This window comes from Cetorhinus maximus, chromosome 8, assembly GCF_964194155.1.
Source record: "Cetorhinus maximus chromosome 8, sCetMax3.hap1.1, whole genome shotgun sequence".
Classification (NCBI taxonomy): domain Eukaryota; kingdom Metazoa; phylum Chordata; class Chondrichthyes; order Lamniformes; family Cetorhinidae; genus Cetorhinus; species Cetorhinus maximus.
This window is the reverse complement of record NC_135886.1, coordinates 118,207,035-118,231,755: the sequence shown is the minus strand read 5'-3', so window position 1 is coordinate 118,231,755 and position 24,721 is coordinate 118,207,035. Positions and strand designations below refer to the sequence as shown.

Genomic DNA, 24,721 nt, shown 5'->3' with positions numbered 1-24,721 from the left:
AAGGTGCAGGAGAAAATTGCCTTTGCTGTGTCCTGCAAAGTTTGGGTTGGATGGGTTTTTGCCTTCCTCTTCCCCCTGCTCCATATTCTGTACCAGCAAATTACTTATTTGAGAAGATCTAGTGTGAGGCTGGAAGCTGCATCAGCATAATCCCCAGTGAAACATGCAGAAGTTGTTTGTGGTTGGATGCACAGTACTTTAAAGGCAGCTGACTTTAATGACTGCTACATCTCCATGAAATCTATATTTATTGAGGGCACAAGAAAGTACCTTTCAGCATTTTTACAGCCACTGTTTTACAGGTTGAAGATTTATCAATCCCAAAAGCAGATGCCTCCACCACTTTGCCAAATGCACCAAGTCCAAGAGTTTTGCCTGTGCATTAGATAAAGAGAAAGGGTTCAGTTTACAACTTTTTTTTAGACCAGGCTGTACAACTTTTACGAGTAGAAAGATGCAATTCAATATTAAAGATCTGGCACCATGTGAAATGAAGCAAACTCCACAATAATGGTAAGTTTCTAAAATTGATTAGATACAATAATTGTTCATTAGTCGATCTAAACAATGAAGTATACAATATTACAAAAGCAAAATACTGCGGATGCTGGAAATCTGAAATAAAAACAGAAAATTCTGGAAAATCTCAGTAGGTTTGGCAGCATCTGTAGAGAGAGGAAGAGTTAACGTTTCAAGACTGTATGACTCTTCTACAGAGCTGCATGCACACTGCTTTGCTTTACTGAAGATAGAGTAAAAGCCCAAGGAATGAGGTGAAAGTTGGGAGTGGACTTTCCTTGGAACAGTCTTGGAGGGGTGGGGAGGATGGGGTCGGTGGGGGGGGGAAACGTTGGCCATTTTGAAGGCTGCACCTCATTGTCATCAGGACAATGGATCATGGCCAGAGATTGAGCATCCTGGGGCAGTTATTGCCTATGGTGCTGAAAGAAGGTAGGCAGGAGGAAAGACTGATCTCTGGGGGTTTGGTAGGAAGTCAATATGACAGGGTCCAGGCTGGTTTTGTGGAGGAGCATTACAGCTTCTCCAGACTTTACAAATATGAAGAGGTCCTTAAAAATAAGATCCTCATCAGCTGGGCTGCCAGATAAAACAGGTCAGAGTGGGCACAGTGCACACTCTGACCAGGTTAGTGTAAATAGCAATCCAGGTCCCAAGCATGTTTTTCACTCCACACACTCATGTTCCAGTAACTGCCTCCTGTGCATTACAAGCAATACAACTAGGACAGCCCTGTTTAAGTTTATATTGAGCTCTGATCACAAGGTCACTGGTCACAGGTCTGTGTGTTAATGTGGCCGTGGAATTTTATTGAGAAATCTAGATGAAGGATCAATTCGCTTTGAGGACAATGCCAATCTTCAAAACAGTAGGATGGAAGAGGAGTCACAACAAGTAGTGGTTGGGTGACACAAGCTTGGGTTTTAAAGGTTTGTAGATTATAGGATGCAGCAACACAGAGTGAACACAAATAGTTACCACAATTTGAGATCCTTGGAAAGAATGGCGGGATTTTGTCAGGCTGACAGGAGTCTTGCCCACTGGTCAGAGACCTGGCGGGAAACCCCCAACTGTTCTGTTGGGGAGGCTCAACGGAATCAAGTGCCCTCAGACACTTAAGTGTCCACCGGTGGATTTATCCCACGATTGAGGTCCCCAGTGGCAGACGTCTTGCTTGCCAAGAACTGCTGGCCAATCAGAGGCTGGCAATTCTTCATGCCACCAGTGCCAGCGGGAGTGGTGGCTGCTGGCAGTACTGCACCCACCAGAGGCCCAGGATTATCACGGGACCCCAGGCCAAAGGATTTGCTGGGCAGCCTTCCAAGGGCGCGGGAAAGACTTGCGGGCCTCATTAATCCCTGAGCCACGACTAAATTGCGGTGGGTTCAGGGATAATTGGCGTCAATTGACAACCTGCTGCCGGTAGCCGTGAATCTCACATCAGACCCTTCCGCCCTCCCACTTAATCAGAGAAGGTTTTGCAACCAGCAAGAGATTGACATGGGGCCTCGCTCACGATCAAGTGGGTCTGGTTGCCATGTTTGGCACCAGGATGAGCTGCATTAAATCCAGCCTGATTAATAAGGGGGAAAGGCTGAGCTGAGCCTAGATTTCAAGGCTGCTATTAAACCAGCCATTGATAGAATTGGGTGACTGTTTTGAAGTAGTCAATTCAAATTGAAACTAAAATGTCAAAACAAAGAAAAGTTTGGCCGCAAGATTAATTTATGGCTTTAGTTCCATTATTACATCTTTTAAAACACCCAAACTGTAAATGTGCTGTACTTACCGAGCCTGAGTCTGTCTCTAGGAAACTCCCATTTACTGCTATCATATGGGAGATGCTCACACTGCTCATCCAGTGGCACTTCATCTGGATCCATTATGATTGACAGATATCCAGCTTTAACATCCCCAGAACTAGGCTGCAAAGATATTATGTGCCATTGTCAGTTCACACACATGCAGCTCATTCTTTTGTTCCTGTCAAAAATACTGCCTGAATCGCTCTCCTGATTGTTTAGAGAGCAAAACCACCTTTAGTGTATTAGTGAACCATACAGTTCTGGAACATCTTGTCCTGTGCTTCTGTCCTGTGCTGAGTTAGCTACTCCAAGCCAGGCTCGTGGTGGGGTCACCACAGTAGACCTTGGCGCACTTGGGCTCTAAAAAATTAGCCAGGGGTTCCTGCCTTGAATTAGTGAATCCCACTGGAAATTTGTACACCTGTATGTGCTAATGCAACTTTCCCACGTGATTGCGTAGGCTGTCAACATCAGCTGAAGTAGGTTTTCTGTTGATTTTACAGCAGAACCAAAGTGGACAGGGGTGGAAAGAGGAAATGTCCTTCCACTTTTCTGCTGGAAGTAATGGATGACGTGATATTTCCACCCATTTTATGGGTTGGCATGTTCTAATAGCATTCAAATAGCAGAAAAATATCATCTGATGTGTTTTCCCTTATTTATGCCACACCAAACTGAACATCACGGTCTGAATTTTTCAGCTGGTGGGTGGGCTCGGTGCGAGTGGGCAGGGGTGGTCATGGAACCGACCGCTATGCCCGATCGGCTCCGTGCCGCCATTTTACACGGGCGGGCCAATTAAGGCCCATCCAGCGTAAGATGCGAGTTGTAGCGCTCAGCACTACCTGTGCTGGCGGGGGGAGGAGGGAGAGTCGGGGCCAGCACTCTTTCCTGCATACGTGCAAAAGAGCGCTTCAATCTCCCTGAGGCACGGAGCTGCCTCAGGGAGATTGAATCACTATTGAAATTATTAAATAAATGGATTAAAAATTTACTTAAACATGTCCCCTTCTGTGACTGTGTCTCACATGAGATGGGACTTGTTGTTATATTTCGGAAAGATTTAAAAAAATTAATAAAAGCCTTAGGAAACCTCATCCCGCTCGTGGATGAGGTTTCCGAAAAAACATGAAGGCCGTTTGACCTTTTCGCCTGCCCGTCAACCTTAAGGTTGGACGGGAAGCACTAACAGTTACATTAATGACTTCCTTAATGGCCTTAATAGGCCGTTTAAATATCGGCGGGCGCGCAGCCCACTCTGGCGTGCGCCTGCCGAACGAAACATCGTGAGTCATCGCGCGTCATTTTATGCCCCTGGTGTGTCGGGCCCGCCCCCACACGCTGACTGAAAAATTCAGGCCCTCAAGTTCCAGGTTGTGGAGCATTGGGGCCAGGGGGTGGCGGGGTGGGGGGGAGAATGCTGTTTAAAATTTAAAATTCAGAAAATTTGCACCATCGATTACTGTGTGATGGTTCTAAAAAAATATTTTTTCTTAAATTGTTTTCTCATGGTGTAACAAGTGATGCTGGCCATGTTATGCTGTGGCAGTCTTGTCGCAGCCAGTCACCTTCCTCTTCAGACCATGTGGGGTCCCGGTAGAAGTCAATGGGCCTGCCAAAAATATTTCACTAACTGTGAGCCTAGTAAACTTGTAAGGGTCGGGGCACATATTGTGGTGTTTTAGAGGTCAGACCTGCCAGAAATGAACCCAGTTCCAGCAAAGCAGGATACAGGAGTCATTATTTCGGGCTAGATATGAGGAGTGAGAATTTAAATAAAGTCCCTGAGGGATCCCAGCAGCTATAGAAAGAACTTGCATTTATATAATGCCTGTCACAACCTCAGGATGTTCCAAAGCACTTTACAGCCAATTAAGCACTCATGAAGTGTCATCACTGCAATAATGTAGGAAACAGGACAGCCAATTATGGCAATTTCCCACAAGCAGCAATTAAATAATGAAAGCAATGATCTGTTTTCGGTGTTGATTGAGGGATAAATGTTGGCTAGGACGCTGGGGAGAAATCACCTGTCCTTCCTCAAATAGTTTCATGGGATCTTTTACGTCCACCTGAGAATGCAGACGTTCAAAGTCTCATTTGAAAGATATCTTCTCCAAAAGTGGAGTGTCAGTCAAGATTATATGCTCAAGTCTCCAGAGAATGACTTGAACACATGATCCTCTGACTGAAAGGTGAGTGTTACCATTGAGCCATGGCTAACACCTGGATTTAAACCATCGAGACAAGTTCCACCCTTTAAGAAATAAGGGCTGAAAACTGATAGTAAAAGTGGAAATATTCTTATCACTATTTTTCTAGGGCTTACGCTTCATTAAGAAATTAGTGATGTGTGTAATGACCCTTGCAAAGTTTCAGATATTGTAAACTGGAAACTCTGAATGGAGGTGGATGCTTTAGTCATTCAGTTTGCAGCGATGTGGTGCCATAAATCTGCACATTTTTTCCTCATCTGACATTTTGCTCCTTTGTTTCATGGTGCAACATAAAGTTAGCAAACCGGAAAGATAATTTATAACCTTACCTTCTTGAGTTTACGGATAAAAAGTGTAAGTAAGAGCCAGAATAGTGTGGCTGCTACCCCAGTACAGACCAAAATAATCAGTTCCAAGTTGGATTTTTCCTCGGACCCTTAAAAAAAAGTGTTAAATGACATCAAAAAATTGTCTTTGTTCATGGAAAAAGTTTTTATATGCCCTGGAATTAAATTTATTAGGGGTGACAAACACAGCTTATTATAATACCACACACCTCTGATGGGATGAAAAACTTACAGTATAAAACTTACAGCACAAAGTTGCAATCAACCTGATGCTGTGATATCTCCTGAACTTTGAATGTGCATGCATGTCTTAGGAGAGGAGCCATTATTTAAATTTGCTGTGGCATATAGCCTATTCACTATTACATTTGCCACGGCACCAGAAAAAATTAGTAACAGAAACACTTACGCATGCAATGACTGAGAAGATAGGCAGTGCAAAATACGGGTTATATCATGGGTCATTTGTTTATGGTGACTGAATGCATCAAAATCTTTATTTATTATATGAGATTCTGAAAAAATTCACTTGTATTCTGGTATCAACTTCTCTGGTTTTGGCCATCTTTAAATGAAGTTCAGAAACAGTGGCCAGGGCTATATTGTAGGAAAAGCGCTGTGATGTAAATACTAGCGTTGTGGGCTAGCATTCTTTGGTAAAATGATAGATAAGTGTGCTTGAGTGTGCGTGTTTGTGTGTTTCATTATTTCACTTTCCACCATTTGAAAGAGGATTGTGAACATAGTAGGAGAAGGACATTTCACTGTCATGGTCCACTACCCACAATTTCTATCAAAAAGAGGAAGAAAATTCTTGCCGATCCATACCTAGAACAGATACGTATGCAGAGGTTTCCACTGTGCCCTTTTCATTGGTGGCCTTGCATTTATATTCTCCTTCATCATCAAACCTGACTCTTTCAATGATTAAAGTTTTGTTTCCTGCTTCCAGAAAAATGCCTGGGTGGGGAAAAAAAATCACATTGTTGGGTATCAAGATTTAAGGAGGCCTCTGTTCCCATTCAAAGTCATGGTACTTGTTTCCAAGGCTATTTCTGGTACAAATAAAAGATAAGCTAGAGTCATTGAATGACTCTAGATTATAAATAAATATTGATCTTTGCTATAGATATTCTATGAACCGATTGAAATACAATCAGTATTCATTTACATTGCCTAGTCCAGATTACAAAATTTCCCAAAAGGTTTTACCTTTAATTTGTAAATAGACAGTCTGGAAATTACTGAGTGCTATATTAGGATACGAGCACTTCATAAGCAAAATTTTATGGTCCCCATCCACAGGTTTGAAGGTGGGGTCTTGTAAAATGCAAAACATGTCCTGCACGCCACCTAACTGCCCCACCCAATCTGTCCCCCATTTTATAGTTGGGAGGTTGAGGTGTCACCCTTGGGCCTGTTGAGGCCCTTAAGCGGCCAATTAATGGCAACTCAAGTATCTCATCCCGCCCCTGCCGCTATTTACCTGTGGCAGGGGAAGGTCCACACCCAGGTGGGTAGCCCAGCAACTTTTACTGCATGGGCTGGTGATGGGCAAGGAGAGGAGCCTGCTTTGGGGTCCCCCTGTGCCCATTGGAGGCAGCCCCCAAAAGGTTATACTCTGCCCTTAACCCTCCCCCGCTGGCCTCTCAAACCCAACCTTTCCCCCACCTTCATTCCCCTCCAAAAGGTACCCTGGGCTTATCTAAAGACCGTCATCCACAACCTCCTTTTCTTCAAGGACTACCTGTGGTCCCAGCTCTGCACTGCTGAAATGCCTAGATGGGGTGGAAACCTCGAACTTGGGCAATTAGTGGCCTGTGGAATGTTAAACGGCTGTGGGGAAGCCAGGAACGGCAGGATTGGGTTCCTTGCCAACTCTTCAGGGGGCTGGGATGGAACCCCTGGTATCTTCCCCATGTCCGTTTTTTAGCAGAGGCATTAATCCATTTATTTTAAATGGGTTAATGCCTCCATAGTTCACAACCTTGGTGCTCTATTGAACGGTGAGTTACCGTCCAAGGTCATATTGTCTGCACCACAAAGACAGTCTCTAATATAAATAGAATCCTCATCCTTGTGTTAAAATTCGTCCATCACCACCTCTGTAAGTCCCTCCAACACTACAACCCATGGAAACTCTCTGTTCTTTTGGCTCCAGCCTCTTGCACTTCTCCCATTACCTTCAACCCGCCATTGGAAGCTGTGCTTTCAGTTGCCTAGGTCCCACTCTCCAGGATTGCCTCTTTAGGACACCCTGCCTTTCCACCTTGTTCTTCTCCTTTAAGAACCCCCTTAATTCCCATCACTTTCATCAATTAGTTAACCTTCCTTATGTCTCCCAAAACTTGACATCTCTATTATTCCCCTGCACCTCTGTGGGACATGTTCATACATTACCAGCACTTTGTAAATTAAAATGACAGAGACAGGAATATTAAATGAATGTATTGTACTTGTATGCTTATATTAAAAGTGATCATTTCTAGACTGTAGCCTATGACATTTCAGTCAAGTGTCAATGGACACTTGCAGTCCAGAACTCTCATGGATCAGTATTATCTTCTTAATCTGTGCCTTTTTTCCTACCAAATTCCTGCATTTGTCTCCTTTTCTGATAACCATGTCTGCTTGTGGGGATACCCTTTCTGATGCCTTCCTCAAACAGTTATTATTTATACCTTGGCCTTGGCTGTGAGTATGAGACTGAGGGAACAGTACACAGTTCTGATTCTGTTCTCACCTGATGTCTGAATTTCTTCTACATGGAGCAACAATCGCTGGAGTGCAATCAGGAGTGGGAATCTAATTTCCTTCATACCCTGCTAACACTCACGTTTTAGTCTCAAAGACGACAAATGGCCACATGGTGGGGCAACAAGGCAGCTGGTAGTGCATGTGGAACGGCACCTCAGCGAGGGTCACCAACTGAAGCCAAAGAAGAAACATCCAAAAATACAGAAGAGTGTAGAAATCTGCCAATCCTCCTTTTTTAATCTACATGGTAAATCCTCAGGCAAACAAGATATTTCTTGGCCAAGTTGTCAGCATTCGGTAAGTCAATGAAATAACCTTGACTCCACATGCTTACATCTGATTTTATTTTAATGCAATGATGTAAGAAACTCCTTTATTTTGTTCTGTCATGATTTATTGCACTGTGGAGGCTGTATAACACTTTCATGACATCTTATTAAGGTGCTATATAAAGAGCAATTATATGAGGGGAAACATACACAGAGCCGAGGCGAATGTGAAAACCAAACTGTGTCTGCGATTCAACTGTTTTTATACTCTTCACTAATGGTGGCTTCAATTTTTAAAACATTTTTTTGCTGGGTGAGGACAGAACCCCAGCACAATTCAAACAATGCTAATGTCACAGATTCCCCACGCTACCTCCACTCCTCCTACTTTTATCTCTTCCTCCCCCAATGCACTGATTCATGCTGTGTGGCAGTTCCATGGTTACAGTTTTTTTAATGTTTGATACGTTACAGTGAGTGTCAGCAATCTAATCTAAGCAATCTAATTATGGAGGGCCTTATAGCTCAGCCTGATCCTAGTTCTCACTCTAACCTCCAAACATGCACACTATCGACCATCAAGCGCAGGTACCCTTACTTTCTCTAACCCAGGGCTGCTGAGGCAAGTTATTGCATCTGCACTGAAACTCTGGCTGAAATCAGGTAGCCTGATGACATTGGGGAAATAATCTGAGGCCTTCCTAGTCGGTAGGCCTCAGTACCACATAACTTTTTGGTTTACAAAAGCTAATTGTATCTGCTTTCAGGCAATCACAGTTAAATCTGGTTTATATACTGCACTTCTTTATTTTATGGTTGCCTATAAACCAGATTTATTTATAAGGCACATGCTGGAAAACACAAACATTGGCACAAAGATGATACGATTCATTTTGAGAGTAAGATATGTTTGTTGTGTCATTGACTCAGTAAGCACACTTGCAATGCTGCTACTCATAGTACCTGCGCTGATTCACCCTCTGGATTTTATTGCACAAAAGATAGATAAATAAAAAATACGATGAAAATTTAAATGAATATAAAGAAAAAAAATCAAAAAATTGGAAATTAATAAAAATGAATTGATGGGAATAAATTGATCAAGGACAAATTGCTGGGAATGAGAGAATGAAAGAAAATATTCTGAGTCTCTGAATTTTTGCGCACATTGAAACAATGATACAGACAGAATGTGATATCTCTTGCACTAGTATGCATTGAAGTTGTGCAAAAATACCATGAATAATACTTGGATTTCTACAGTATCCTTCAGATCAAAGCACTTCAAAGTGCTCTGTGCAACAATAAATACAGTGGCTGTTGTTACGTAGACAGATAGGAATGTTTGTCAAAGTTCATGGTGAACGTGACTTTAGAATATAAACCACCACCAATAAGGCAACTGTCTGAACTAAAAACCCTTAAGAGATCTGCCAAGAAATGTTGTGTATATGTTCCACATGTGACAGGACAGTTATTCTCTTGACAGCTGCCCCACATGCCTCAAATACCATTTCCAGATGGACAGAAGATGGAGCTGCCAAAAAATTGTTAACAGCTAACACTGTTTAAAGATACAAACAAATGTATCCAAAAACATCAGCTTTGAAATCTCCTTTCATTATTATGGAGTTTAACTTTTTTTAAATTGAGAAATCCAGGTGAAGCATCCAGGCCCACTGTATGGGAAGATGACCATGTTTGAAAAGAATAAGAGAGACCACTTCTGTTCATACTAACTAACACACCCATCTACTATCCTCATCACCTTGTTCAAAAAAAGAGAAAGGAATAGTAAATATCGTGCACCTGAAGCTGGGAGAACCTGTTGCTCATTTTTGTACCAGGTGATGCTGGGAGGGGGTCGCCCATTGACATCGCAGCTCAGGATCACAGTACTGCTGCTGTTGATCTCCAGGCTTGTCAGGTTCTTCTGCAGAACTGGAATGGTCTTAGCTGCAATGAAATACACATTTTTTTTGTTTTTTCTACTTATTAGTTTTATTTTTTCTAATTCTCTTCCCCTTTTCTTCCCCTGAAAGTAATGATTTAAATGTGATCTTCTAGACTGGTTTTGATTGCCGGTGGAGATGGAAGCAGAGATTTTCCCCTATGTCAGACCTGGGTTTTTGTCTCCCCCAGAAGATTACATGGCTACGGGGGAGTGGATGGGGGGGGAAGTGTTTAGTCACAAAGTTCTGAGTATTACAAGTGTGGCACTGGTTTGATGGACCATGTGGCTTTTTCCTGCCCATCATTTTTGTATGTTTTGCATGGATTTCTGTCAGGTATGGTTTCATGGAGGATAGACACCTCCCATAAGACTACTTCTCAAATGTGGGCCTAGACAGTGAGTCCATCAAAATATTGAACTGTGGAGGGCATCATAATCCTGAACTGAGTGCCACAGGCACACTATTCAGCAAGAGTATTTGAATAGAGATCAGGAATAGGAACCTGAGCTTATCATTTCCTTCCTTAGCCCAGAGAGGAAGAACAGTGCCAATTCTCACATCTCCACTACTTGGTTCTATGGTCCGGCACATACATTGTAATTTTTAAAATGTATTTTTTGTTCTAACTGAATGCTGACTTTCTGACCCACACTTCTGTTGAGAGTAGCTCCTCACTGTATTCTTAACACGGAATCACCTCTATTACTTTAAACATTAGGAGAACAGTTTTACACAAAAAACAGAAGCAAAATGGATGGAACAATAAATGATAATTGATTAAACAAATTGCTTTTTACAAAGCTGGTGGAAATCCATCTGCATAATGCAATAAACAGATTGATATATTCACAAAGAACATACTATTACTATAAGTAAGTAAAACATTATCTCCCTCCACTTTGCACATTTCCAACCTGTCATTCAGCAGTTTTCAAAATAATAAAGTGATTATACTTCTTCTTGTGTTCTGATTTAACGGTTTCGTCAATGGAAGGCCAGGGTCAGTTGAGGGCCAGTTAATTTGGAGAATCAGCAAAACATATTGTGGGCTTAAAGATGTCAGATTCAGGTGACCTCATCATTCCGGAAAACTAGTGACTCATCCTTTGTGTAGATTTACCAAATTTATGTGGGTGTATGTAATAACTGTTTAAAAAGATGAGAACTTGGCTTCGAAACAGGCAAGAAAACTTTTCACAGTGAGTAAGCCCAAATATGTTAAGATTTAACCAGTAGAAATCCCCCCATTTCTGGCTTTCTGTGTTGACTCTTTCATATTAGGGCAGCAAATACTTGAACTAATCTTTTGGCCTAAAACGAATGTGGATGGACAGAGCTTGCAAATTTAGTCAGAAGACAGCATAATTGTCTTCTAAAGCTGAGCTACTATAAGGGAATAGTCTGAATAAGCAAAATCACTCAATGCAAATTAGCCTGAAACCTAAGGGATTTTAAAAATTCATTCTTGGGATGTGGGTTATTGCTAAGTTGCCCTGAATTTGACACAACTGAGTGACTTGCTAGGTTCCCTCCGAGGGCAGTTAAGAGTCAATTGTGTCGGCGTCAGACTGGGCTCATATACAGGTGAGGCCAGATAAGAATGGAAGATTTCTCCCCCCTAGATAAATAAGTAAATAAAGAGAAACTCTTTCTAACAGTTGATAACCGTGGGCACAGACTTAAAGCGATTGGCAAAAGAACCAAAGGTGACAAAAGGAAAAGCTTTTTTCTGCAATGAGTAGTTAGGATTTGAAATGCATTGCCTGATAGGGTGGTGGACACAGATTCAATAGTAACCTTCAAAATTGGATAAATACTTGGGCTTGAATATTCTTGTCAGTGTGTGGGGGTGGACCCTGCTCGCTGACCACGTAAAATGATGCGTGGTGACATCGGGCATGCATCCCGACATCCACCGCGCGCCATTCAGATCTTCAGTTCGTCGAGCGCACACTGGAGTCGGCTGTGTGCTCGCTGAACTGTCAAAGGCCTATTAAGGCTATTTAGATATCAATTAAAAGAATTAACAGAGCTGCCTGCCCAACCTTAAGGTTGGCAGGCTGGCGAAGAACCCAGGCGGCCTTTGCATTTATCATGAAACTTCATCCACGGGCGGGATGAGGTTTCATGAAGGTTTTTAAACTTTTAATAAAAATTTTAAATAAAATTCATTGACATGTCCCAGCTCATGTGACAGTTTCACATGAGGGGACATGTCCTTAAAATTTTTTTCCACCTTTGTTAAACTTTCCACAGCTTAAACTAATCTCCCTGGGTCAAACCCGTGCTTCAGGGAGATTTCTGCGCTCTTTCGCGCCTAGGCCCCGATTCAGGGAATTTCCCCCCCCCGCCCGCACAGGGAGCGCTCAGCGCTTCCGGGTGTGCGTCATGCTGAGCGGACCAATTAAGGTAAACGTAAAATGGCGGCGCCCACCCGATCGGGGGCGCCATTCGTATTCGGGCTCACTCCCACCCCCTCATTACCCCTCGCCCCGCGGACAGGAGGAAAATTCTTCCCTTAAAATCACATTGACAAAACGCTGTAGCTGACATGGTCCATTAAACATAGTTTTACAGCTGTACAGGAATAACAATATCAGTAATGTTGGAGCTGTTTTTGTTAGGAGATTATGGGATAATTTGATAGAGGCGGCTAAAAATATGAAGAGATGGGTAAATTGAAACAGGCTATGAAGTCTGAGACAAGGGGACATAGATCTCAGGTGAAATGTTAGAGACTTAGGACAGAGAATAGTTCAGACTTGTGAGATTGTGGAATTCACTAACAGAGTTAGTGAACAAAGCTGAGACCATGCCTGAAAATTTCCTTGGAACTGCTCCTACTCTGCTGTAGGTGTGGCAGGAACTCTATGGCCAGGATTTTACATACGTCGGGCGGGCTCGACGGAAGCGGGCAGTGGCAGAGCCGACCACTGCCCGTGATTGGCTTGGCACCGTGGTTTCATGCAGGCGGGCCAATTAAGGCCCGCCCAGTGTGGATCGCAAGTGGTAGCGCTGAGTGCTACCTGTGTGGGTGGTGGGGGGAGGAGGGAGAGTTGGGTCCAGCGCATGAGCGCGAAAGAGCGCTTCAATCTCCTGAGCTGCCTCAGGGAGATTGAAGCGCGGTTTAAAGAAATTATTAAAAACGTTAAAAATTTTATAAAACCTGCCCCCTCATGAGATGGGACATGTTTTTATTTTTCAAAAGAAGTTTTTATTCAATTTGTAGAAGCTTTAGGAAACCTCATCCCGCTTGTGGATGAGGTTTCCTAAAAAATGTAAAGGCCGCTTGGTCTTTTTGCTGCCCACCAACTGTTAGGTTGGACAGGCAGCGTAAATTTGGAGTTAATTAGTACGTTAACGGTCTTAATAGGCCTTTCAATTATCGGCAGGCGCACAGCCAACTCTGGCCCGCGCCCGCCAAACAAAATATCGCGAGACAGTGTGATGACATCGGGACGCACTCCTGACGTCATTTTACGTTCCGGTGTGCTGGACCCGCCCCCGCTCACTGAATGTAAAATCCTGGCCCATGTGGATAAGCTGGGTTTCTCTCCACAATTCCAGTGAAGTTATGCCGCAGGGTTGGAGCAACTCCCAGGAAATCTCCAGCCTGTGTTAGAATTTAAGGGTCATTTATTAATGTGGATAGATGAAGAAAGGGGGAACAATTGATATGGGAACATGAGTGGACACGTGGGATTCGGACTATTGCTCATGCAGAGGATAACCACCAATCTGGACTGGTTATGCTGAATGCTCTATTTCATGTATAATTCCTACGTAATCCTATGTAACACTTTAATGACCTTTAGGTCAGTTACACTAACATACTAATAGTATAATATATTTCAACTATGCTATTCAATTTCCCCTCAAATTAAAGTCTCAAAATGTTTTAGCTGTTATAAAATGTAATTGGCTTATGTTGTTATCTGCAACTTGGCTTCCTTTTGAATATACAGACAGTTATGGTAACTGGATGTGCAGTAGGTTCGAAACTATCCTTTCACTTCAGGTTTTGAATCCAGCCCACACCATGAGTGGTATTTAATCTAGATGACAGGGGCCTTGTCCATTGGCTAGGGAGCCAGCAAAAGCTCCCTGGTGCCTCCTTTGGAGAAGGCCCACAGTATTAGGTGCAAATCAGGCATTTAAGTGGCCAGTGGCGGGGCCTTACCTGAGATCAAGGACGCTGCGGGGGGGGGAGAAGTCCTACCCCTCGAGAGCTGCTGGCCAATCAGAGGCTGGCAACTCTCCAGTGCAGGCAGTGCCAGCAGGAACAGCGGCTGCCGTTGGCAATGTACCCATCAGAGGCCCAAGCCACAGTTGATTGAGGGCTGAATAGGGATTATGTAGCAGGTGTCATTGGAGAGTGGGGGTGTTAAGCAGCATGGGCTGGGGGTGGCTCTCAGTGGACACGCCCCACTTGCTGATGCCAGGTCCCTCTATCAGGCACTGAGAGCCTTTGAATGAGGGACCCTCCCCTCCCCCCAGCACCCTGCAAGTAGACCCTGCAGGGTTTTGCTTTTTTGGGCTCCCTTCATGATGGGTCCCCTGCCTGATGCTAGTTGGATACCAGTGGTGGTGGGGTGAGGCCCCTAAGTGGGCATTAATTGCCCCCTTAAGGGGCTTAATTGGTGGTGGGTGGGAATAGGCCGTCCATGAGACTTGCTGCCCTGGACTTAGTTGGGGCAGAAGCGAGAAGGCAGCAGGAAGGGCCCCCACCTGGCAGACCCACCTGATTTAAAAGCCCCTTGCCACCACACTCTCACCGGGGAGAGCATTAAATCCTGCCCTGTGATGGAAGTCTTGTGTGTCTGCTGGCTGTCAAGGTCCTATGTGAAAATGAGCTTGGGTGACCTCAATCGAGCTGTTAGTGGACCTACACCTAATAACTGTCCTTAATTTGGAACTGATTTCACAATCTGGCTGATGTGCTAACAGAAAAGTGTCACCCTGTTGAATTAGCATGTGCCCTTTAGAAGTTGGGCTGAGATATGCTGTTTCAGTGGAGAAGTTCTATTTTGCACCAGATCATGCTGTAGCTAATCTGAGAGTCATTGATGCTGATGCTGGGTACCTGAAATGGTAAGCATTCCACATCCCAGCATTAACATTCCCAATTAACATAAAAATTAAATAAAAGCTATTTGTTTCAGTAACTATGCAATGCTAGATCTAATGGGTGGAGTTATATTCAGGTACGATGTGGAATAACAATATGATCTAAATAGTTAAGTATCTTCCTTAAGTATCTAACTTAGTTTCAACCTTTTCCACCAATTTTCTCCCCTATTGTTCCCTTCCACTGACCTTGCTGGGATAGCTACCGCCGGGAAAAGTTGATTCCAGATACCTCACCCAAGGGAGCATTCTTCTTTATGAGAGTATCTAAACTATTTAACTGCTAGAGGAATCACAGCTCAACACAGGTCTTTCCACATCTACAGCCACATATGCACCTCCAGCAGGCCTTCTGGATTGTGATCGTGTTCAGGAACCGTGATCATTTTCTCCTTCCCTTATCCACGTGAACTCATGTAAATTATGGGCTCTCGACCTCTGACTCAGCTGACATCAGCTAACTCAGGACAGACCAGGGATCAAGCTGAGGACCTTCTTGAATGGTATGGCACAGCCACTACAGTGGTATAGTTATCAGCTAAGCCATTGGAGCAGACTTAAACATTTCTTAATTGGGCCAAAATAAAAACAAACAGTGCATCTAAATAGCTAAAGTTGTTCTTGTGGGACTCACTTACGTTTTATGTAGACCATAGTGTGTTTCTCGTACTGCTCCTTGGAAGTCTTGTTCATTGCTCTGCACTTGTAAATGCCAGTATCCCTTCCAGTCACATTTCTGAGATGGAGAGACAAGGTGTTGGAGTAGTTTCCATAAACTGTCTGAGTGGAACTGTTCAGATTAATCTCAGACGATTTCACCAAGGACTGGTAATACCAGGTAAATTCATTCATGAGGTACTTTCTAATTATACAGGTAAGAGTTAGGTCGCCTCCCTCAGTTTGAGATTCGTTGATATTTGCCTTGAGATGCAAGACATCTGGCTGATCTAATCAAAAACAGACAAAGACAGTAAACAAAAGTGATACATTGAATCCTATCGGCCTTTTTGTAAAACATCTTCAGTGATTGTTACCAAGAGGTAGAATTCTCCACATAATGCCAATTTAAAGAAAACTCACACGCAAAAAAAAACATCTATTCATTGGGACTACAGTATAATTTGGACCCGACAACTCAGTACTACTTCAAACATGTATCAGTCTATTGAAAGTCCTATACTCTTGTCCATTTACCAGGAATTTTATATAAATAATTAATTTTTCAAAAATAGAAAGATAGAATTTCACTTCAGTATCCCTTTTAAAAGCACAATTATGAAGCATTATTATTAATGCTAACTTCCTTTTCATTTCTGTTTGCATGGATTATAAAATATTTTTTGTCTGAACACTGAATGTTCACAAATTTATTCAAGTATATTGACTTTAAGATTTGTGTGAAGTGATTTAAATATCAGTAGAGACTGTTCTAATCCTGAAAGCCAGTTGGTGAAGGATAGTACTGGGGCCAATCTTTAATCATGTTTACATTTATTTACAGAGTGAAGCATCTCAAGCGTATATCTCCAAACCCAACTAAATAACGGTTTCAATAAGTGTTTCTTTATATATGCTTAAGTGGAACATTTGCAGAAAGTGAATTTATCTATCACCCGAGGATCCAGGAGGAATAGGTAACACTGCGATAGATGAAAGTTCATCACTTTGTTACTTCAGAATGCTAATACCATTGTCCCACAGCCAACCAGAGACAATCAGTTCACTTGCAACAACACCTGATGTTGTTAAAGTTCTGGATACATCACTAACTACAAGTTTATAGGCTCTATTAAAAAGACTGGCTATTTAATGCTATTAATTTAAGGGCTCCCCTTAGAGCCTAATCCTAACTAAATGCAAAATGTAAATCTATCTCAAATACTGATTGCAACAGTAAGTTTATAATCAAGTGGCAGGAAATGCTGAATTACTTTGACATAACTGAACTGATATTATAGCCTCTAATATTTATTGAAAAAGAATCTGTTTACTAAATATTTGTATACTCAGGCCTGAATTTTCATGATGGAAAGGCTTATCTCAGGCTTATCCAAAATGCAACTGGAGGCCAGAATTTGGAAGTCCTGCCCCCACCATTTTTGCTGAAGTGGAGAACAGAGGCGGATTGTACTTGCACATCCATGGTTAACTCAGATCCAATTTTCATGAGTGGGATGTCCAAAACATGACTTGCAGGCTTTAAACCTCTCAGGAGAAGGTCTAACACTGTCGGAGAGGTAGATACCCTATTTGATAGATCCAGAGACACATTTGAGAGAGGTAAGATGCACTTTGGGAGAAGTCAACAGCTCTTGGGGATTGTTAAAAGTAGAAATGAATGTGCATAAAAAGTGGATAAGGTTACTGGAACTGTCAAGCTGATTGGAGTCAAGGAAACTGTCAAGTTTAAAGGTATATAAATCTCCTGTCCTTTAAACTTTTGAAAAAAACTGTCTGCAGTGTAAAAAAAAAATCAGTTCTTGCTATTTCACTCTGTCTGTTGATACAAGCCTGAGGGTTATAGAATTTGTGCTGCATAACTGAATTCACAACCTATCATTATCACAATGGGGAGCCTGTTAGTTCACAGTTTGATTGACAGCTCCACGTGCTTGTAAAGTCTTTAAAGTGGGGCAATGAATTCAAATCCCTGCTTTTATTTGGGATTAAGTAGTTGAAAGAAGTTAAATGTAGTGAATGTTTTTTTTAAATCAATGATAGTGTTTTTTTTAAATAGTGAATTCATCAATAGACACTTAAGGACTTAATTTTATTTCATCTCAGCATGGGTCTTGAAGTTTGCCCATGGTGATTAGTGGGTGAGTTGGCATGGAGGATGTAGGGACAAAGGGTGGTGGGTGGGGGTATGGGTTGGCATGAGTTGGTACTAGTTGGCATAGGGGCTATAAAGGGCCATGGGGTGCTGGGTAGAGGGGCATAGGTTGATATGAATGGTATAAGTTGCCATGGGCGGTGGGTAGTGGCACTTGATGTGGCCTGGATGGGACATAGGGAGCGTGTGGGCATTGAGAAGATGTGAGGGGTGAGAACTCGAGGGCAGTTTCTTGTTTCATTGTTCTTTTAACAATTGCGACAAAGTCCCACTTCACTGAGACGGGCTATTCCCACAGCCTGCCACTGCACTGGCGGCCCCTGCCCCCAGCTGTAGCTGCCTCCAAACTCTTTCCGGGGACGGCAGACCCAACTCCAGTTATCATCTGGCCCTCCCACAATGAAAGTCCGACTGCCTGGGGTGCCTACTCCTGTGCCAGGTTTGCAGAGTTGGGAATTTTCCTGACTGTGCTCCAGACTCAGGAGCGAAAATCCAGGTCTCAATGTTTAAATTTAATGGTGATTCTAAGGCTAATAAACAGTGGCTAGTTCATGGCTCTGCCCTGATTTCTCCTTTGATAATTGGCACAAACGGCTCGCTTGTGGTGGTGTTAATGTATGCATTAAAATAATCTAAACTGGTGGCTGCAAGACAGTTCCAGAAGCCAAATTTAGGCATCATTAACCTTTAACATAAATTGGGTGGGTAACACAGAGTTAAGGTGAAAGGTTTGCTTGTGCTTTTGTTAATTATTCTTGTCAGAATCTACATTGTAGTGTTCTGACAACTTTGATGTGTGAATAATAAAAAAATGCAGATGTGAGCCTGGAAGAAAAATTGCAAAGTAATAATAAGATTGCAGAAGCCCTTGTGAGCTGTTGAGAAATCACAATGTCTGATGGCAGTGATAGCCACTGTTGGAAAGACTGATGTGCATCAATACTTAAGTCTTTCTTTTGTGTCTTGCTCCATTGTTACTTTAAAATAAAATTCTTTGCAGTAGATCGATTAATTGGATAGTTTTCAGTGTGTTGGATGTGACATTATTGTTAGGAATGTTTCGAATAATATCAAACTATCAAAAGAACCTTTGGGACCTTTGATACCTTTGGTATCCTTTGGAACCCCTGGGGCAGAATTTTGCCGTTGGCGAGCAGGGGGCGTAAAATGATGCGGGATGATGTCGGGCGGAACCCCCGACGTCATCCTGCCCCATTTAAATTTTCAGGAAGGCGGGGGCACAGCAAAATCAGGCCAGGAGCTCCGGCAGCAAATAGAAAAAACATGAAACCTCATCCACCTGCGGGATGAGGTTTCATACAGGGTTTCAAAAATTTTAATAAAGTTATTATGTAAATTATGAACAGGTCGCATCTTATGTGACATTGTCACATGAGGGGGACATGTTAGGGAATTTTTTTTCTCTACTTTTAAATTTTTTCAACGTGGAAGCGATCTCCCTGAGGCAGCACTTAGCCTCAGGGAGATGTGTGCTCTTTTGTGTGCATGCGCGAAAGAACGCACTCTCGCTTTTGGGGAATCCCCGCCCGCCTGCACAGGAAGTGCATAGCGCTTCCCGGCGGACGTCACGCTGGGCGGGCCTTAATTGGCCCACCCACATAAAATGGTGGCGGGGCCCACTTCTCCGGGGGGGATCAGCTCCCTGCCCGCTGGAGATTGGGTTGGGCCCACCCACACGACAGGCAGAAAATGCTGCCCCAGGATTGAAATTCTGATTGGGTACCAAGGTGCATCAACTAGCTAGGAACTGAAGTTGAAGCAGAAACTAGATCTGATAGAAATTTGTCTTGTGCAAGAGGCATAGAAAATTCCAATTGGAGGAGGGGGTAGGGGAAGGGTTGGAGGAAACAGGCAATTCTACCCCAAGGATTCATTCACATGGCAAAATTAAACCATATGGAATTCTCACCAGTTTTCTATGTAGGGCTTAGTACAGCCCCCAGATCTGCACCTAGAGGGCTGAATTTCCCCCTGTTGGCGGTGAAGTTGATGGGCGGGCGCGTACAGGCGCGCTTCCGATCGGCGCCCCCGATCGGAGGCGCGCCGCCATTTTACGTGTGCGGGCGCTCCCTATGCGGGCTGGGGGGGGGGAATCCCAAAATCGAGAGAGTGCTCTTTCGCGCATGTGCACGAAAGAGCGCACTCATCTCCCTGAGGCTAAGTGCAGCCTCAGGGAGATCGGCTGCACGTGTAAAAAAGATAAAAATAGAAAAATAAAATTTCTCTTACATGTCCCCTCATGTGACAATGTCTCATGAGTTGGGACAAGTCCATCATTTTTACAAAATCTTTATTAAAATTTTTTAAAGACTACACGAAACCTCATCCCGCCTGTGGATGAGGTTTCATGCTTTTTCTAGTTCCCGCCGGGGCTCCGGGCCTTTCCGCCAACTTTAAGGTTGGACAGGCAGGTCCTTTAATTACTTAATTGACCCTGTCAATGGCCTCAATTGGCCATTGACAGGTCGGCGGACGTGCAGCTGATTTTGCTGCGCTCCCGCCTTCCTGAAAATTTCAATCGGGCGCAATGATGTTGGGAGTTCCCCCTGACGTCATCGCGCGTCATTTTACATGTCCGCGAGCAGGCCCCGACCCCGCTCGCCGACTCATAAAATTCTGCCCAGAAAGTTAATCCAACCCAGAAGGGGTGGATTACCTCTACCAGGTAAGCAATCAATATTTAATATTAAAATCTTAATTATTAAATATTTAATATTTAAGCACCTAAATAATTAATTTAATAATTAAGATTTTAATATTAAATATTAATTAAATAATAAATTAGTTATTTCTTAATAAATATTAAGTACCATCAAAAATGTAAATATTTAATATTTATTAATTAATAATTTAGATTTAAATTATGCTTGCCTTGCAATTTGGGATGAGATCTGCACTCTAGCTAATGGATGAATGGAAATTCTTCTTCACCACACTTGGCAGAACAGAAGACTTAGAATATTGAGACAATGGATGGAATCATCCACTTCCATTTGCGGCGGGCGTCATAGTGAGCAGGAGCAGAAAATATAGGGAGATCGCAAAAATCGATTTCACATCGTCGTAAAATCAGTTTGCGATTGTCTGCTCACTTGTCATTGGTGGGCTGTGTTTCCCACTGCTGCTATCGGGAAGCTAATTTCAACACTTTAACATCTCATTATAAGCCCTGCTCTCCAGAAATAACTCCCGCGCTGGATCATCCGAGCACACACTGACATGTTTCACAAATGTACATAAGCGACGAGCACCTGGTGGGCTGCACTTCGCTCGGGACTTCGAGGTTTGTTTGTCCACCTTGCTTTGGACAGCACTCACAGCCATCAGCGCCAGGCTTCACAGGCAGCACCACATCACTTTTAGGGGCACTCACGGGCAGGTCTCCACCTACCGTACCAGCCATTAGGTGGTGGTGGCTGCAGGGCTAGGACTTGCTTGGGGAAGGGGGAGATGTGGCCTCAGGCAAAGGAAGAAGCTGCAGGGCGAGGGCTGTACTGGGGAAAGGGGGTATCCCAGGGTGTGTATGTGGGGCACGTGTTGATCTGTGCAAGTGGCCTCAAGATGGTGAGGGCTGAGGAGGCAGTCTCCAGAGGAGATGAGGCCAGATGGAGATGTGAGGGTGTGTGCAAGAATGGGTGGTGATGTCCCTTGAGCTGGCAGTGAGTGAGTTGCCAGTGAATGTGTGTTGGCTTTGTCAGTGTGTGAGTTTAGAGTGATGAGATGGTTGCCTTACCCTGGCAGCACAGGTGAGATCATTCATCCTCTGTCTGCGCAGGATGGCCAACCACTTCTATGCAGTGTTGGCACTGACCACCACTGCCACCGCCTTCCAATCTGGGGTGGTGAGATTGCTGGCCCTCCTACGACCAGAGTGAGGGTGGAGGACATCATGGTGGCCTCCAAAAGGCGTTCCAGTGACAGGTCACTGAACTCTGACTCTTGGCTTTCAGTGTCATGTCTTCACTGGAGAAGTCCTGGGTTGCAAGCATTGAGAACTGTGTGCATGGCTGCATTTTAGATATGGCACCCAGAGTGAGGAAATGGTGAGGCAACAGCATGCTGGGCGATTCAGAGGCTGCCCGCCAGTGAGATGGTGTGTTTCATGTGGCTGAATAATTACTGAGGCGGGAAGCGGACGATACAGCTCAAAAATCCACCAATGCACTGGCGGGAAAGTGCACTGAGAGTGGGCCAGTGGTCATCTGAATGACTTACTGAAAAGTGAATGGCTTCTAATGCCTCATAATAGACTCAAGGAAGTTAATGGTACATCACGCATCTCATATGATTAATTTAAAAAAGAGATATTTGTGTTTCAAACAGAGGGTCTGCAATCATGTGTAATGCTATAAATTAATTATTTTTATTTGACTTTTTAATTTATAACATTGCATTGTAGAAACTCTCATTAAAGCTGATAGCTTCTCACTCAGCCAAGCAGAATCATTCCTAGATCAAGCTACTGTTTCAGTTCAAGGGTTCAACTAAAGTTTCTCAAAGAGAGAACAATACTCCTTTAATTCAAAATAACTTTAGTGAAATTGAAGAAGAATCGCGGCAGTTATAGTTTTCAATTTTCTTTGAAACACACTTTTCTACAAGCATAGACATGTGTTATAATTGTTAATATCTGCTGATCAGAATTTGGTACTCAAAAATCAGAATGGATGAGTGAGCAAGACTTGCTTCCAATCTCCATGTACTCCACCCAAGTATTTAGAGGATAGGATACAACTAAATACGTATCCATTGGTGACACCGCAACAGTGCAGCAATTAACGCAAATGCTTGAGGGAATACAATAAAAAAAGGACTTGCATTGCTATGGCACCTTTCAAGTCCACAGGACATCTCATGATGCTTTACAGCCTTTGAAGTACTTTAGTGTAGTCACTGTTGCAATGTAGAAAATGCACAGCCAATTTGTTCACGGCAAGATCCTACAAACAGCAATGCAGCAATGACCAGATTGTATGTTTTTGAGAGATAAATGCTGGTCAGGGCACCAGGGATAGCTAGGCTCTTCTTCAAAATAGTGCCATAGGATCTTTTACATCCACTTGACAGTGCAAACGGGACCTTGGTTTAATCTCATCCAAAAGACAACACCTCTGACAGTACAGCACTCCCTCAGTACTGCATTGTAATGTCAACATTGACTTCTTGCTGAAGTAGGATTTGAGCCTGCAACCTTCGGACACAAAGATAAGAGTGTTACAAACTGAGCCACAGCTGATGCTTAAAAAGCACCGCAACTGTGGACAAGATTAAAGCTGTAGGCCCAGATTTTCGACATGATGGAGAGCCTCTCCATCATGGCAAACATGGCTGAAAATCATAAGTCCCACCCCCAAACATGGCAATTCTCATTTTCATGGGGCGGGAATGGGGGTGGGGTTTGTTTTGTGTATATGTGGCAGCTGGCTGTTTAAATCACCAGCAGCCTCCACTGAGTGGGATTTTGGTAGCCTTGGAGTGTGAAACGTGAAGTGTGAAGATTAGACCTGGTAGGAGCAGATCTAAAATTTTTGGATTCATTTGGATAGCCTGAGTGCCCTTTTGGAGATGTAAGGTACCCCTTGGATCTGGTCCCAGGGCACCTTTAGGGAAGATAAGGTACCCTTTGGTGGAGGTAACTGGCTCTTTGGAATTGTTAAAAGTAGGCATAAACATACATAAAAAATGCATTAGCTCATTACTGCCAAGCTCATTGGAACTGTCAACAGATCTGTCAAAATCAACTGTCAAAACTGTCAGAAGTACCTGTTAAAGGGATCTGTCAAAAGTATCAAGAGGACATGCCAAAGGGACCTGTCACAGGGAGCTGTCAATCTGTCAAAACATTTAAAAGTCCTGCCCTTTAAAGTTTTGAAAAAAAACCTGGAGCGTTAAAAAATCATTGCTTGCTATTTCACTCTGTCTATTGACATAAGCCTGAGGGCTTCCATTACTAGATTACTGCTGCATAACTGATTTCACAACCACCCATTATCACAATAGAGTGCCTGCCATTTCACAGTTTGATTGACTGCTACAAGTGGTTATAGACTCTTTGAAGTAGGGCTATGAATTCCACTGCTTGGCTATAAGGGATTGTGCACTTGAATTAAATGTTTGTTGTTTTTGGCTTCATTTAATTGATGGAATATAAATGTAGTTAATAGATTTTTATGGATGAAAGTTTTTTTCAACATAGTGAAGACTGCAATAGATATTCGAATTTGATTTCATAGAACTTCATTTTATCTCATCTCTGCATGGATCCCAAGTTCTGCACATGGTGGATACTGGGTGAGTTCGCATGGTAGGTGTAAGGGCAAATGGTATTGGGCTGGGGGCATGGGTTGGCATAAGTTCTCACTAAGTTGGCATAGGGGCCATAGCGGGACATGCAAGGTGGGTGGAGGGGAACAGGTTAGCATGGAAGGTATGAGGGGTTATTGGGTGTTTACAGGGGAACAGGTTGGCATAGAGGGAATGGGTTGGGTATAGGGGCATAGGTTGGCATGGAGAGTATGAAGGGTTATGGGGTAGGTACAGGGAATGAGGTGGCATGGATGGGGCATGGGCAGTGTGTGGGGGGTGGGTAAGGAGTGAGGGCTGGAAGGGTATTTCATGTTTTATTCTTTATTTTTAATTTTGGACACAGTGCCAGATTACCAAGGCCAGCCAGCCCACCTCCACACCTGGCAACTACTGAGTTCTTCCAGGGTCACCCACCCCAAATTCTAATCCAACCTGCTGCCCGGACCAAAAATCTGATGTCAGGCAGCCATTTATAAAGGTCAAGTTTGCAGAACTGGGATTTCTCCCGACTCTGCGCATCTGACCTGGGAGCAAATATCTGGGCCATAGTGTCCACAGAGGCCAAA

The 24,721-nt window shown here is 43.4% G+C and overlaps 1 protein-coding gene across 1 annotated transcript in view; it reads right to left on the bottom strand.

The window, feature by feature from the left end:
- kdrl (kinase insert domain receptor like) overlaps nt 1–24,721 on the bottom strand; it is a 200,797-nt gene that overhangs the window by 54,657 nt on the left and 121,419 nt on the right. The window contains exons 13-18 of the mRNA XM_078547471.1: nt 15,634–15,942; nt 9,723–9,869; nt 5,716–5,847; nt 4,870–4,976; nt 2,309–2,444; nt 271–375 (exon numbers count right to left, since the gene is read on the bottom strand). Coding sequence (XP_078403597.1) covers nt 271–375; nt 2,309–2,444; nt 4,870–4,976; nt 5,716–5,847; nt 9,723–9,869; nt 15,634–15,942 — 936 coding nt within the window. The remainder of the gene's footprint in view (nt 1–270; nt 376–2,308; nt 2,445–4,869; nt 4,977–5,715; nt 5,848–9,722; nt 9,870–15,633; nt 15,943–24,721) is intronic.